Here is a 16,139-nt window from a genome sequence, read left to right on the forward strand (position 1 = left end):
CTTGGCTGTGGGGTCTCCTCAAACATCACTGCAGACATTTCATCTAAGACCTAGATAATGAAGTATTCATGGCCATGGATATCTCTTAATAGGATGACAAGAAAGGAAGATCATCATTCTGTATCTCCTTAAAACTCTGTCGTGGAGGATTAGTTGAGAAGTGCTACTAAGCTATGTAAGAAGAAACTTTTTTAAAAAGGATCTTTCACCTTCCACGGCTTTTCTGGGATGGGTGGATCTTCAATTTCCGCATCAACGTCATTACTATGGATCCAAGTATCATAGCTATAAAGGAAATGAAAAAAGGAAAAACAAATTAGAACCTAAATTCACTCACTAAAAAGAATTTTATCAAAAGGTAAAAATATATTTTAGAAATATTATTAGGATCCAGTAATAGCAATTTATCATACACTTTTGTCTCCACCACTCTGACAAGAAAACTATTCTGTAGAGGTCTACAGTAATCTTCACATTGTTAAAGCCAAAGTTCAAAGCCTCAGTCCACACAATTTTAACAAGTTGATCACTCTCTCCTCAAAGCATTTCCCTTACTTTGCCTCCAAGACAGTACTATCATCTGGTAATCCTTCTAGTTGCCAGCCCCTCCTCAGTCTCCACTACCAGTTTCTCCTCTTCTCCCAAACCTCGTCAACATTAGAAGGCCCCAGGTTTCAGTTTTTGAAACAATCCTCTTATCTATCCATTCTCTTGATGATCTCATGCAGCCCTATGGTTTCAAATATATACTGATGACTTGAAATCTTATATCTGCCCTCTTCTCTGAATTCTGGATTCATGAATCCAACTGCCAATTCCCCATCTCTTACATGTCTATTAAGACTTTCAAACCTAACACACTCAAAATTCAACATATAATGCCATCCCGACCCCAACAATGTGCTCTAGCCAATCACCCCCATCTCAGTAAATGCCAACTCCATCTTCCTATCTTACCAAAATCTTTGGAAATACTCGACTTCACTTTCAATTAACATCCTATAATCAATCAACAAAAACTTCTACGAGCTCCACCTTCAAAATATTTCCAGAATCTATCTACTCTTCCATTTCTGCCCAAAGCCCAAGAGGCAATTTTTCACACAGCAACCAGAAGGATCCTTTTGAAAACTAAGTCAGTCCACATCACTGCACTGCTCAAAACCTGCCTATGACTCCCACCTAACTCGGTGAAAGTCAAAAGCCTTACAGTGGCTTGCCAAGGTCCTCTGACTGCCACTCTGACTCCGTCTCCTAGTATTCTCCCCTCTCTCATGTTATATTCCAGCCACCTGGGCTTTGGTGGTCTTTTAAATATGCCAGGCAGTGGCCACTTCACGCCCCTTACATATGCTCCTCACTACCCAGATATCCATATAGCATACACTCTCATATCATCACATCTCTTTGCTCAAAGGTTCTCTTATCAGTGAGATCCAACTCCCAGATATAAATCACTCCCCCATTCCTCCACAATTCTGAAGCAAGCACAAAATTACCTACCAAATTAAAACTCTGTCAATGCTACTATACTCCCCAATAAATTATTATGAAATCAAGTGATATCCGAATGAAATACAAGTATGGCAACAAGCACTGGCTTCCTTCAGCCACTACTCGAAGTCAGTTCAAAAGCATTTGCAACAAGCACAGCTCTACATATCTATTAAGAGCACTCTGGTTAGTTTTCTAGGAACAATTAAACTTGAGCTGGAGAAGCAAAGTTCCTTTGCCAATTAATTAACTATACCAGGTAAAGATTACAATGGTGAGAAAAAATTGATAACCTTATATTCTTTAAATCTTGAGTAGAAAATATTACATAGGTAGAAGTGAGGACACAAACTACAATTAATAAAGAAGGTGAACTAACAAGACCCATTGAGAAGACAACACTGGATCTAGCCACTATATCTTATTTGATACATAAAGAAAAGGCTAGCAAACAGGCTAACATGTCTTAAATGTGTTGTTATAAAATTTATTTCAACCCTATACTTATGTAGCTTGTTATCATAAATTTGAGTTTCCATCTAAGTGTTTCAAAGGGCAAACTCATTTTCTATAATAGTTCCTATAATATTGAGAGGTTTGTTTTAATAGTGCCAAGGACTAGGTGAAGCCTCAAGACTAGAAATGTTTTATAGAAAGCATTTATTTAAATGTTACGACAAAAAAACTATTAGTGGGGCTGGCCCTGTGGCCTAGTGGTTAGGTTCAGTGAGCTCTGCTTCAGCGGCCCAGGTTCGCGGGTTCGGATCCTGGGTGCAGACCTACATCACTCGTCAGCCATGCTGTGGTGGCAACCCACAGGTAAAATGGAGGACGACTAGCACAGATGTTAGCTCAGGGCAAATCTTCCTCAAAAAACAAACAAACAAACAAACAATTAGTCATTTAAAGTGGTCCATTACAGTTCAGAAGAGGTTAATTAGCAAGCTGACTTGATTTGGTTCTAATTAACTCAATGCGTATAGTCTATGCATATACTCTTAAAATTCTGAACATATCCAAAGACATATTTCCTTTAAAAAATATATTTATAAGTAAAATAAAGTTACTCAAATAGATTAACTTAAAAACAGCACAAAACCTGACATTATATTTCTCCCGATAACCTATGCAACAGTCTTGTTCCTTCCCTAAACTGAAATGGATTCTGATTAACTATAAACCCAACTACCAATTTAAAGGAAATACAGAGAACAGAAAAATATGTTCAAATACACCACAGTGATGCCATAAAAAAATCCACACTATGGTAAACTACAGGACAAACAATCTGGTTTCTTAAATACTCCCCCCTAAATTGCAAGGGAGTGGGGAAGACAGAGGGAGAACATATAAATTGAAAAAAATTTAAGAAATATATGAACCAATCCCAAGATGTGGTTGAATTCTAATTCCAACAAATACCTATCAATCAATCAATCAAATGTATCACTTACATGACAACACTGACTGGATATTTGATATTAAGGAATTCTGTTAATTTTTTTTAGGTTTGATAACAGTATTATGCTTATTCCTTTTTTTAAAAAAATGAGTCCTCATCTTTTAGAAATACATATTGAAATATTTATTATTGAAATGATATGTTTGGGATTTGCTTCCAATAATATGAGAAGGCCAGAAGTGGATGTGGGTACAGGTGAAAGAAGACTGGTCTGACACAGCGGAGAGAACCTCCACTTGACAAGACAATAGTGAAACGAACACCAAGAGAGCTCTATTGTAGGTTTAGGAAGATGAAATACAAGGAAGGTTATCCTTATTCCTAAGTGCCCCACACGGGCATAATATTAAACAAGGACTAGCATTTTCACTAACATCTAGTTCTTGTTTATAATATTCTTTACTCATGTTTAGATACTGAAACACAGTATGAGTTATGATATGTAAAAGAAAAACCACCACTAGAGAATGAAATTTCTGTCAAGAAGAAAAACTTCATTTTAAACATAAAATAATTGCATCCTTAATAGTATGGCATGAGTAGTTTTTGAAAAAACAAACAAAACTAGTCATGAAACACTAGGGAGAAAAATTCATTTCTTGAAGGAAACAAATCTAAATGAACAGTCTAATACCATACTGAAGAACCGTTATGGCAAACATATCAGTTTATTCACAAAAATAAAGCCATGTGACTTCAATGAATTCCATAACTTAAATAAGAAAATGGTCAGTAAGACTCAAAAAAGTAAGATCAATGACTAAAACAAATCAATAAAGTCATCACTATTCAGAAAGTGAAACTATATATAAACAACTCTGACTTGCATTGACAAAAATCTTTATACCAGATCTCAGGACATATAGGCATTACCTGTCTGGGTAAAACCCCCAATGCACTAACACCTGCTTGTCTTTTCTCATAACCGGTCTCAACCATTCTTCTGAAAGGGAAAAAGAAAAAATTTTAGTCAAGCTGAAAAAATAAACAAATAAATTACTATTTAGACTTAATTTTTACTTAGAGTTTTTGGCTTGCTAATAAGCCCTCCCCAGAAAAGTTTTCTCATAATTGAACATTATCTACCACATGAAGGGAAATTTTTTCAGCCATGTATTCAGCCTTACTAGATTCTAAGCCTATTATCCATCACTTGACAAAACCAACTGTCCACTACAGGAAAATACTCCCCCTCCCACCCACCTGCCTGTTTGTCTCCAGTTCCACCCAAATCATGATCACTATATTCTTTACTGCATAATTTCCCATGTAGAACCTCTCCTCCCTTTTTCTGCAAGGCTTTACGATCACTACAGTTTTCAGGGTGTTAGGTCATGCTTCATTTGCTTGATGAAAGTTTTACTACCAACTACTCTTCTTCCTCCAGATTCACTTTCTCTGGTATCCGATAGTGCTTTATAGCACTACATCAAAGCTTTTGTTACTATTTTTACTATTCTTTAATTGCCTCCTATCTGTTAATTTAGCCCTCCCAACAAGAGTGTAAGCAATATGGCAATGTGATCACATAAGGTAGATATTTTTATTTCAAGTTTCTTACCAAAGATAGGTGTTAATTTATACAATCAGATGATTCTTAAAGATTTTAATTATAGTTGAATTACATCTACATTTCAGCACTTATGATATGTTTCTTTGGTAGTCTAAATTTAGCTTAGAAAACTTGTTTCTAGTACTAAGAGGGAATTAATGAAGTAAGCCCCTTGAAACCCAAGAAATAGAAAATAGAAAAGCTAAGTGAAATCAGCTATGTAAAATTAGGTTTTCATTGCCAATTTCAACGTGAAATACCTCCGGCTTCACTGACTAAAGCCATGAAGCCCACATGCCTGTACTCTTAAGCATCCAACTGTTCACCTTACTATCTTTTAAGCAAGTGAAAAGGAAGAAATCAGGTTCTATTCCCTAACCTGATATCCCAAAATGGCCAAGGAAAAAGTGAAGAGGATGAGGCCAGTGGGCCTTCAGAACTCATTCTGTATAAACAAACAAAATATACTGACTCTCTAACTAGTAAGAGCTGCCTTGTAGAATACTAAATCTATCTTCAAAGATTGTGCAGCTTTCGGAAGTAAAGAAAAAAGGAGATCCATCCTTTCTCCAGCTGACTTTGATAGAAAGAGATTGCGGCACTGATTGCCTTTGAAATTTTTCTCAGTAGCAGAAATAATTAAAGGTTAGAGATGTGAATTCATACTCTTCCCAGAGATGATCATAAGCTACACAGAACCAACCAAAAAATACAATTTTATGAGTAAAAATTAGTCCAAAGTCAGAATAAATAACTCTTACAAGTCAACAATAAAAAGACACTCCAACTAAAAAACAGGCAAAGGATCTGAACAGAAATTTCTGCAAAGAAGATATACAAATGGCCAAAAAGCACTTAAAACAATGCTTGGAATCATTAATAGTCAGGGAAAGGAAAACCAAAACCACAGAGAGATACGATCTGACACCCATTAGGATAGCTAACAAAAAAACAGCAAATAAAAAGTGTTGATAAGGATGTAGAGAAATTGCTATCTTCATACAATGCTGATGGGATTGTAAAATGGTACAGCCACTTTGGGAAACAGGTTGACAGTATCCCAAAATGTTTAACACTGAGTTGCCAATTCAATATCTAGATATAAACACAAGAAAACTGGAAGCATATGTCCACACAGTAACTTGTACACAAATGATCATAACAGCATTATTTATAAATAAATGTCCATCAACTTTCAATCAGCTAAACAAAAGGTAGCATATCCACACAATGGAATGTTATTTGGCCATAAAAAGAAATAATGTACAGGAAGTGATGTTAGCAAAGTGACGGAATAGGAAGCCCCAGACCTTGTGCCACCACAGAGCCACCAACTTAACAACAATATACTGTCCAAATAGCCTTTGAGAACCCTAGAAACCAGTTAGGAAGTCACAGTACTCCAGGGAGGCTCAAAATCAAGAACAGCTGCACTGAAATAGGAAGAAAAGCCATCTCATCTCAACAGCAATAGCAATTCTCCCAAGCCAGCATAGCTCAGCAGGATCAGGAAAAGCTCAGCTCACAACTTCTCCCACGTGCTGAAAAGAGAATAGTGAAAGTGCAACCAACGTTCCAACTTTTCAGGGGGCTGCCTGAGGGATTTGTCTCACCTGACTCGGAGCACTGATGGAACTGGCATGGATGCATGGTGGCCATGGAGAACAAACGAGAGCTCAGTGGTTTACTGTAGCACCAGAGAACCCTTGGTAGGGAAAAGGAGGTGTGGAACATGCATCCAATGTTCTGGCTTTTAGGGGGCTGTCCAAGGGACAGGTTTCTGCCTCAACTGACTCTGAGTGCTGATGAGGAACCAGCATACTATGGAAGCCTGGGCACCACAGAGATCAAAAAGAGCTCAGTGGCTTGTTGCAGCAACAAAGAACTTGTGGTACAGCAGACAGACACTAGAGAGAACAAGAGATTACAAGCTCCTGAAAGAGAAACCAGCAAAACTCTCTAACTGGGAAATTACACACACAAGCCCAGAGAACATGCACCACAGAAAACGTTTGAGGAATGCCTAGAATCTCAAGCTGAGCTGACTGGTAAAGGTCATTCCCTGTACAAAACCAGACCACAAAGATTGGGAGAGCTGGCTGTTTTTTAAAACACAAAACACAGCAGAAAATAACAAGACACACAAACAGAAAAGGAAAATGGCCCAATCAAAGGAATAAAATGAGTCTCAAAACTGACCCTAAAGAAACAAAGATCTACAAATTACCTGACAAATTCAAAATAATCGTTTTAAAGAGGCTCAATGCACTATAAGAGAACACAGTTAAAGAACTAAACAAAATTAGGAAAATGATGCATGACCGATATGAGAATATCAACAAAGAGATAGAAACTATACTGGGGCTGGCCCGGTGGGGTAGGAGTTAAGTTCAAGTGGTCCACTTCAGCAGCCCAGGGTTTGCAGGTTCAGATCCTGGGTGTGGACCTACATACCACTTATCAAGCCATGCTGTGGCAGGTGTCCCACATATAAAGTAGAGGAAGATGAGCACAGATGTTAGCTCAGGGCTAATCTTCATCAAGGAAAAAAAACAAAAGAGAGATAGAAACAATCAAAAAAGGACCAAAAAAAATCCTGGAGTTGAAAAATCTAACTGAATTGAAAAATTCACTAGAGGGGTTCAGCATCAGACTTGATTGGTCAGAAGAAAGAATCAGTGAACTTAAAGACTGATCATTTGAAATTATCACGTCAGAGAAACAAAAACAAAAAAGAATGAAGAACAGATAAAAAAGTCTAGGGGACTTACCAGGACTTACCCATTCACCTAAATAATTTATTTTGAGCACGATTTAGTCTGTTTTCCTCTTCTAATTAAAATCTCAATTTTTAAATTCTCTCCATTTATTTTTATCTCTGAAGAAGCACATATTGTTTCTGCTAAAACCAGTAATTCAACCCATGTTCTGAAACCAATCCCCCTATCCCTTCCAGTTCTCAACTCTTACATGCTTCACTTTACTTTTGCTCTGCCCAGAAATACAATACAAAGCCACCACCTAAAAGGCAAAACCCAGGATACCTACTAGGTGGCATCCTCCACTTTCTTTTCTCTGCCATACATTCTGAGAAAATGGTGATCTTCCCCCAACTCTACAACTTGCTCTCACTTGCAAGTTACTGAAATTTCAGTCTCAAAGGTTATCAATTATCTCCTTTATTTCCTAACTGACAAATCCAAATGCCTTGCCTCAGGCCTCACTTTGATTTCTTTGTAGAACGATTTCATTGCCTACCTCCTGCATCTTACAATGTTTCCCTTTCCTTATTTTCCCTTGACTTTTAAGATATGGACCATCCTGGCTTGCCATTTGACTTATCTCCCTTGCTCTCCTGATAAACGGATTTATCCCATCCAACGATAAAATTTTCCCTCACTCAGCAATTTAATTCAGAGCTTCCCAATGGGTCTTGCTCTCTGACTAGTCTCCTTACAACACAGTATATGTCCCAGAAATCAGCTCCCAGGCAAGTTTTCCTAATACAGCCAGAGTTGCATATTTCTCTTCAACAAAACCATCAATATTGCCTACCATCTCCCTCATCCATTAAACAAAAACAAAGCTTTTGTCCTCTGAACTACCCACCCTTATCTCCCACAATCCTGAGACATACAGGCAACCTTCACGGCTTGCTTTTCCTCAAATTTCATAATCTATTACGTCTATGCTTTTGCTTATTTTACACTCCCTTCTAGCATGCCATGCTCAAAATCTTACTAATATCGTAAGGCCCATTAAATATCACCTTTTATTTTAAATTTTAACTAATCTTCATAAAAGGTATATTAATTTTTGAGGGTTTTACAGCACAGTTTTTAGTGTGTTGTGGTTGGTATTATCATCTGCACGCTTACCTGAAACAAGCACATGTAAGGAGCTCAGCTGAGAGGGCTTTGCTGAGAGTCAACATTTACTTGACAGCCAGCTATTCTAAGGCAAACCCTACAGTGTGCAGAATCATATTTTATATTTAAAAATGACCTTAAATATATTAAAATTAAATTTAAATGCTATCTCCCAACGATTACTCTATTGATAGCAATACCAAGCAAGCATCAGTATGTAGTAAACTAGGTTGTATTAAACAAAACTAGCATGAATAAGGAATCATTAAGTAGCTAGATTTAACAATTACAGTTCAAATCTTTTGTAAAAGGCAATTTTTTCCAAAAAGCTCACAAACTAAGTTTTTTGTTTTTTGTTTTTTTTTTTGAGGAAGATCAGCCCTGAGCTAACATCCATGCCAGTCCTCCTCTTTTTGCAGAGGAAGACCGGCCTGAGCTAAAATCTATTGCCAATCCTCCTCCTTTTTTTTCCCTTTTTCTCCCCCAGGCCCCAGTAGATAGTTGTATGTCACAGCTGCACATCCTTCTAGTTGCTGTATATGGGACGAATCACCTCAGCATGGCCAGACAAGCGGTGGGTAGGTGCGTGCCCGGGATCCAAACCCGGGCCGCCAGTAGCGGAGCACGCGCACCTAACCGCTAAGCCACAGGGCTGGCCCCTACAAACTAAGTTTTATACCAGCCTTATTAGGGAAACTGAGTTAGCCAGCAACAGAATCAGTCTTCATCACACACAGAGCTATCCACCACCTCCATCTAGTGGAAACCAGCTGCTATTACCTAACAGGATAGAGGGTGAGAAACCACTAATTAACTAAACACTAAAGGTAGGGTGAGATTTCTCACTTTACAAAAGCATAATAATCACAGAGCTAAAATTGTGACTGTTACAAACAAAATCAAACTTACAGCTATAAAAACTGATGATGAGATGATCTAAATGTAACAGCTAAAACTATAAAACTCTTAGAAGATAGCTGTAAAATTTCATGACTCTAGATGAGGCAATAGTTTCTTACATTTGACACCAAACGTACAAGAAACCAAACCACCAACCAACCAACCAAACAAACCTAACCGAATTTCTTACCACTGTTTTTAATATCTGTAGGATCTGTAGTGATGTCTCTCTTCCATTCTTGACAGTTGTTCTTTCTTTTTTTCTCCTTTATTCGCAGCATGATTCTAACAGTCTTTTCTAACAACTATTTCTGACCACTGCTGAGAGAGCACCTTGCTATTGTATATTTTCTACTTCATTAATTTTTGCTCTTATCTTTATTATCTATTTCCTTCTTTAAGTTTAATTTGCTGTTATTTTTCTAATTTCTTGAGAAAGATATGTGCACCACTGATTTTTCTATCTTTTTTTTCTTAATATATACATTTAAAAATATAAATTTCCCTCTGGGCATAGCCTCAGCTGCATCCTATAAAACTTAATGTTCTTGAACCAGCCCTGGTGGTCTAGTGGTTAAGATTCAGCACTCTCACCACTGCGTCCCAGGTTCATTTCTCAGTCATGGAACCACACCACCCATCAGCCAGCTGTCATACGGTGGCAGCGGCTCACATAGAGAATTAAAAAAACTAACAACTAGGATACACAACCACACACTGAAGCTTAAAAAAAAAATCTCAATGTTCTTGTACTTTATTATTCATTTCATAATTATTCAGGTCAAAAGACTTCCTATTTCCATTATAATTTCTTCTTTGACCCATGGATTATTTGGCAATATATTTCTTAATTTTCAAGTATATGGGGATTGTCTGGTAATCTTTTTGTTACTGACTTCTAGCATAACTGCACTGGTCAGGAAAAACTACTCTGCATGGGGTAATTAGCGACTCAAATCTGATGTAATTTGGCTTCTTATATAGATATCCTACAGGAATATGCTGTGCTTACCAGAAGACTTGACTGCTATATGAGATCTATTTCCCAATCTAAATTAATTAATTTGGCTAATAATTAGTTTCATATTTCGTCTCCCAACTTGCCAACCTTTGAAAGAATGGTTAGCATAAATCAGTTTCCATAGGTCTAATGAATTCCAGCCACTGACAAAATCAACTTTCAGGATGGCAGAGCTAAAGATCAAAATCTAAACCATTATAAATTGGCCAAACTAATATATTCCTGAGGAGCCCCGTTTAGATAGCCAGTAAGCCTATCTTGCCCAGAGATGTTCTTCTATCTTGCAATGTCTCTTAATTTTCAGAAGACAAGAGACATAGCAAACATTAAAGTCAATACATAAGGCATGCCTAGACTTAACAACCAGATAATGATTACCAACAAAGAAATAAAAGTCTAAAGATTGGAAAGTTGGACATCACGGAATCAGTTTGCTTAACCCAATTCAGCAAAAAAACCAGAAAACTATAAATTTAAATAATCTGTGCAATTTATTTAATACTTGACAGTCTCTTTTTAAAAAGCTGGTTATATTGTTTAAACCTCTGCTGACATAACTTAAAATCTAGTTAAGTAGGAATTTATCAGTTCACACCAAAAACTAACTTACCATCCTCTTGTGAGGAAGGATATGGATAAATGTGGTGGGAAGCTTTTGACTTCTCATCAGTAAATGTCCCCTGGAAAGCAAATGAACAAATAACATAAAAATAAAGCACATGGTAAACAAACTATGAGATGCCAGATGCAAACTGCCTAAGAATTATTACAGGCATTATTTTACTTACTATATTTTAAGAGTATTATTTTAAGACTATAACATAGTTACTATTTTTAGTCAAGGAAAGGAATAGTGATTAACAAGAACAAACCAAAATAAATAATCTATAGACACAGTTTATATTGTTGTATAGAAAAATAATACAAGTACCTCTTAACTAATGCTCTATGTATATCTCTCTCGGTAACCTTATCAGTAACATGAGTATCTCTAACTAATTCTAAAAGTTACTCCAAAGTCATTACAAATTATCATTATTATCTAAAGTGAGTATCAATGGGGGTTTATGGCCATGAACTATACCTAGGGCTACATACATATAGAATGGATATGTGACTTGGCTCTAGCACGTATATGTATGCTACCCTTGTTTTAAGTCAATGTTAGAACAGTGGATGATATAAATGCTAAAGTCAAGCTGTAGCTAGGCCACAGCTAGAATACTGCATTCAGTCTACAAAATGACTTGGAAGCCATTTAGACACAAAAGTGTTCATTCTAGAGACCGTAAGAATAATGAGAAGTCTTAAAATCAGGTTTAAGTAGCACCTTAATGTATTACCTGAATTTTATCTTTGACAAGTATTTATTAATTATTACAATCAGAAAAACATAATAATAGCTATTGTCAACTGGAGGAAAATGCGAAAATTTAGGGCTATCTAAAGATGATTTAGCTACCAAATAAGGCAAGGAATGCTCAATCACTACAAGTGTTTGAGCACACTTTCGAACAGCCACAGGAGAGGCTGAAAAGGGGATGTCAACATCTAATGAGTGTGAGCACAGTGTTTACGACTTTGGCCTCTGGAGTCCATCAGACAGGCCTGGGTTTGAACCTCAGCTCTACCATTTACTACTTGCGTGGTATGGGACAAGTATCTAAGTTTTTTTGTGCTTCAGCATCTTCTATGAAATACAGTGGTAACAATAATACCAATTTCACAAGAGTTGTGTTAGAACTAAGTTAACAGACACAATGAGCTAAGAATAGTGACAGTTACACTGTAAGTGCTCAATCAGTGGAGTTATCAATGCATTTTAAACGTCTGAGCAAAGGCCTGATCACTATTCAATAACGATACTATAATTAGCTCTTAAGGTCTCTTCTCTAAGATTCTATGAAACCAAGAAAATCCTTACATCCCTCTGGCAGTTATCCCTAGAAAACAATCACTAAATCAGACTTAAGAAATATGACAGCTAAATATTCACTAAAAGTTGTAGGAAAATATATAAACTTTTTCCAGGATGATTTGGTAGCAAGAAGAGTAGGTAATTTCCAGCTTGAAGGCAATAACTGTCAGGTTAATTTGTTCAATTTCAGCCCTTTGACATTCCACATGTAATCAAGTTACACTTAACAGCCACTCCAATAAACAAACAGCCCAAAAGAGAAAAGAAGGTTAACTAAGTGATTTGTTCAAAGTCATAATGCTAGTGAAAAAAGGAATTTGACTTTAGACTGCCTGATCTGACAGCACAACTACTCTATTACCTTTCTCTCTGGCAGGGATGTTACATATAAGAAAAAGACTGTACTAAATCTCCAACTGTAAGCAGCAGTAGAGACCTTTGCTTTAGGAACTTGGAAGATATTTTATTAAACACTAAAACATAATTCAACTGGCAATCTCTCTTGTAGCAGGAAATACAAAGATATTTCATGAGGCTTCTCAACTAATCCTAAGGATTGGTAAAACTTCACCACTTAAATGATGTTGTTTCAGAAAACTATCTTCTACCTGGGTCTCCTCAGCTAGTTTACCATGACATGGGTTTGCTTACAGTATAGCCACATGTAGTCACAAACCTACATGGAGTAAATACCCAAGGTCTCAGCCTAAAATGAAGTTGGAGGAAGGAGGTGAAGATGTCAGAAGATAGCACTGGTACATTTAATCAAGACAGAGTAAGCATATGGGGAAAACAGAATTTTCCAGTCATTTTTTAAAAGCCACATATACAAATACAATACATATAATGGGGGGAGGGGCAGGTTTACTTGAAGTAATATTTTATCTCCTCCTACCACAATTATGTCACCAAATCTCACTCTTTTTGATCATATTAATGCAGAACACACTGGTCTCTTTAGCTTTATACAAGTGGATTTCACAATAAGACTGTGATGACTCCATACCAATGACTTTATTAAATGCTACTCTAGGATATATACGTGTATCAAATCATCACATTGTACACTTTAAACTTACACAGTGTTATGTGTCAGTTATATCTTAATAAGCCTAGGGTGGGGGAAATGCTACTCTAGGCTAAGAATTAGAGGTGAGTGGAGAGAAAAAACTTGGTACTTAAAGAACCCAAAGAGAGGGGCCAGCAAGGTGGCGCAAGCGGTTAAGTGCGTGCGCTCCGCTGTGGTGGCCCGGCGTTCGCTGGTTCGGATCCCAGGCGTGCACCTACGCACCGCTTTGCAAGCCATGCTGTGGCGGCGTCCCATATAAAGTGGAGGAAGATAGGCAGGGATGTTAGCCCAGGGCCAGTCTTCCTCAGCAAAAAGAGGAGGATTGGCAGATGTGAGCTGAAGGCTGATCTTCCTCACAAAAAAAAAAAAGAACCCAGAGAGAGACAACTTTCATTTAACGCAGATACATTCAGAAATCAAAAGGTATTATAGTTGAGATTTATAAGAAGCTTACTACTACACAATGTTTCCAAAGTGATCATGTCTATTACCTGATGTCGTTTGATGATATCTTTCAATTTGTTAGCCAACTTCAGATCAATGTCTGGAATGAGGTAGATGTTGGGTCTGGTCAGACAATTGCTCTAAGGAAGAAAGAAGAAGATTCTGAAATTCTCTTGGTTTTGAAATAATGTCACATCATTTATACATTATCCTAATGGCAAAAGTTGGCATTCAAAGCCATACTGCTTAAAATGTGAAGATGTACTTTGGTATAGACTGTAAAAGTCTTATCTCAATATAAAACCTGGTGTTCAGCAGGCTACTTAATGTCATCTACAGATCCCTTCTCTACAGCTAGGTACACTTGGACAAAAAACTGCTGAGACTCATAACCTAAACAAATTCATCATCTTTTTCATTATGGTACCATAATGACATATTAATCCTCCTAGCCAATTTTACCTGAACTTACCTTAACAGTCTAAGTCTAATGCACTGTTTTCACCAATATCTTTTGTTCTGGGGGGAGAAGGAAAAGGGATGCCCATTTTGGCTCATCATGTAAGTTACTTATAAAATAAAGACTGGAGTATAGGTCTTTTTTCCTATTTCTAATCTTACAAATAGCACGGATTAAAACATGCATATTAACTCCCCAAACCATCACCAAAAATCAACCAACAAACAAAAAACATTCAGTTATTTCTCTAGCTAATAATCTATGAGACAAGTTTCAGGCATTAAGTTAAAGATAATACCTAGCTCAATTTTTACCAGCTGCCCCTCTCCAGGAAGGTTAATTCAGTGAGCACTGAAAATCATCAATCAATTAAAATACTAGGAAAGAAAAGATGAAAATTAAGTGTTCTCTCTTGAGATTATACTCTAAGAGGAGAAATAAGAACTATAGAGCCGGCCCCGTGGCTTAGCGGTTAAGTGCGCGCACTCTGCTGCTGGTGGCCCGGGTTCGGATCCCGGGCGCGCACCGACGCACTGCTTCTCTGGCCGTGCTGAGGCCACGTCCCACATACAGCAACTAGAAGGATGTGCAGCTATGACATACAGCTATCTACTGGGGATTTGGGGGGAAAAATAAATAAATAAAATTATTAAAAAAAAAAAAAGAAATAGGGGCCGGCCCGGTGGCGCAAGCGGTTAAGTGCGCACGCTCCGCTGCGGCGGCCTGGGGTTCGCTGGTTCGGATCCCGGGCGCGCACCGACGCACTGCTTGGCAAGCCATGCTGTGGCGGCGTCCCATATAAAGTGGAGGAAGACGGGCACAGATGTTAGCCCAGGGCCGTCTTCCTCAGCAAAAAAAGAGGAGGATTGGCAGATGTTAGCACAGGGCTGATCTCCTCACAAAAAAAAAAAAGAAAGAAATAAGAACTATATTTATGGTACAACCATGAAACAAATCCAAAAAAATGACTGAATAAAAAAGTGACTAGTAGGATGAGAGAATGTTTATATTAAATATGAAAAAGATTCAAATAATGGATTAGGTAAGATTAATAAAGAAAAATATCATAGATTATTTCAGCAAAAGTTAAAGATCAATATTCTTATAAATGACAAGTTTTAGTCTGTATAGTTCTAATCCCTAAAACCCATAAAAATAATACAACAACAGATTTCAGAAAATTTTTCTTCCTTTGATCTTCTGGCAATCTAATAAAGCCAATCTTAGAACTGAATATATATTAAAGGAAAAATTTTTTTAATAATCTAACTTGCTGATTTACCTGTACCAATGTTTTTTCAATGTTCATAAACATTTCAACATTACGATCCATTCGGGATGGATTCTGAAGATCAAACCTCCGCCTAAAAGAGAAGAAAATCATTAATTCGTCTCCCATCTTAAACAAAAGTGAAAACTTGGCTTTAGCACTGAATGGAAAAAATTGGAAAGATCTGGAAATTAAAACAGCACTCCACAAAATGTATGAGGGGATTCTTTCAGGGCTATAAGAAAGCACAGTGTCAACACCTTCATAAAACATTAAATTTTATGACAGTAAGATCGACTCCAGTCAAAATGAAGTACCAATTCCATGATCTACCCCATTTTCCTCAAATCTAAGATATTTTACAACATAGAGAAAGTAGTTCACAGATCCAAAGGCAGTGACCTACTATACCATTCCTCAAGTATAAGGAAAGTCTATCTACTTTATATATGCTTAAAAGTCATTTGTTCAAATTCAACAGTGTCTGTTCTCTTTAAGCTTACTGTTGTCCTAAATGTGCTAAAATTCATCTATTTACCTTTACTTGAAATCTTTCCCCAATGCCTCTTTATATAAGTACTCAAGCATAACATTCTGGTGTTGTCTTCACCTTTTCTTAGTCATTGCCATATGGTTAAATCTTTACAAATTTGAATGCTTCTTTCTCCTTATTTTTTATT

The 16,139-nt window shown here is 37.1% G+C and overlaps 1 protein-coding gene across 2 annotated transcripts in view; it reads right to left on the minus strand.

Annotated features, from left to right (window-relative positions):
- The window catches only part of SMARCC1 (SWI/SNF related, matrix associated, actin dependent regulator of chromatin subfamily c member 1), a 177,264-nt gene that overhangs the window by 129,247 nt on the left and 31,878 nt on the right, over positions 1 to 16,139 (minus strand). For both annotated transcript variants that reach the window (XM_058557364.1, XM_058557354.1), the window contains exons 4-8: positions 15,472 to 15,553; positions 13,777 to 13,869; positions 10,909 to 10,978; positions 3,830 to 3,899; positions 210 to 285 (exon numbers count right to left, since the gene is read on the minus strand). In XM_058557364.1, the coding sequence (XP_058413347.1) occupies positions 210 to 285; positions 3,830 to 3,899; positions 10,909 to 10,978; positions 13,777 to 13,869; positions 15,472 to 15,553 (391 nt within the window). The remainder of the gene's footprint in view (positions 1 to 209; positions 286 to 3,829; positions 3,900 to 10,908; positions 10,979 to 13,776; positions 13,870 to 15,471; positions 15,554 to 16,139) is intronic.

Source organism: Diceros bicornis, chromosome 2 (genome assembly GCF_020826845.1).
Source record: "Diceros bicornis minor isolate mBicDic1 chromosome 2, mDicBic1.mat.cur, whole genome shotgun sequence".
Lineage (NCBI taxonomy): Eukaryota > Metazoa > Chordata > Mammalia > Perissodactyla > Rhinocerotidae > Diceros > Diceros bicornis.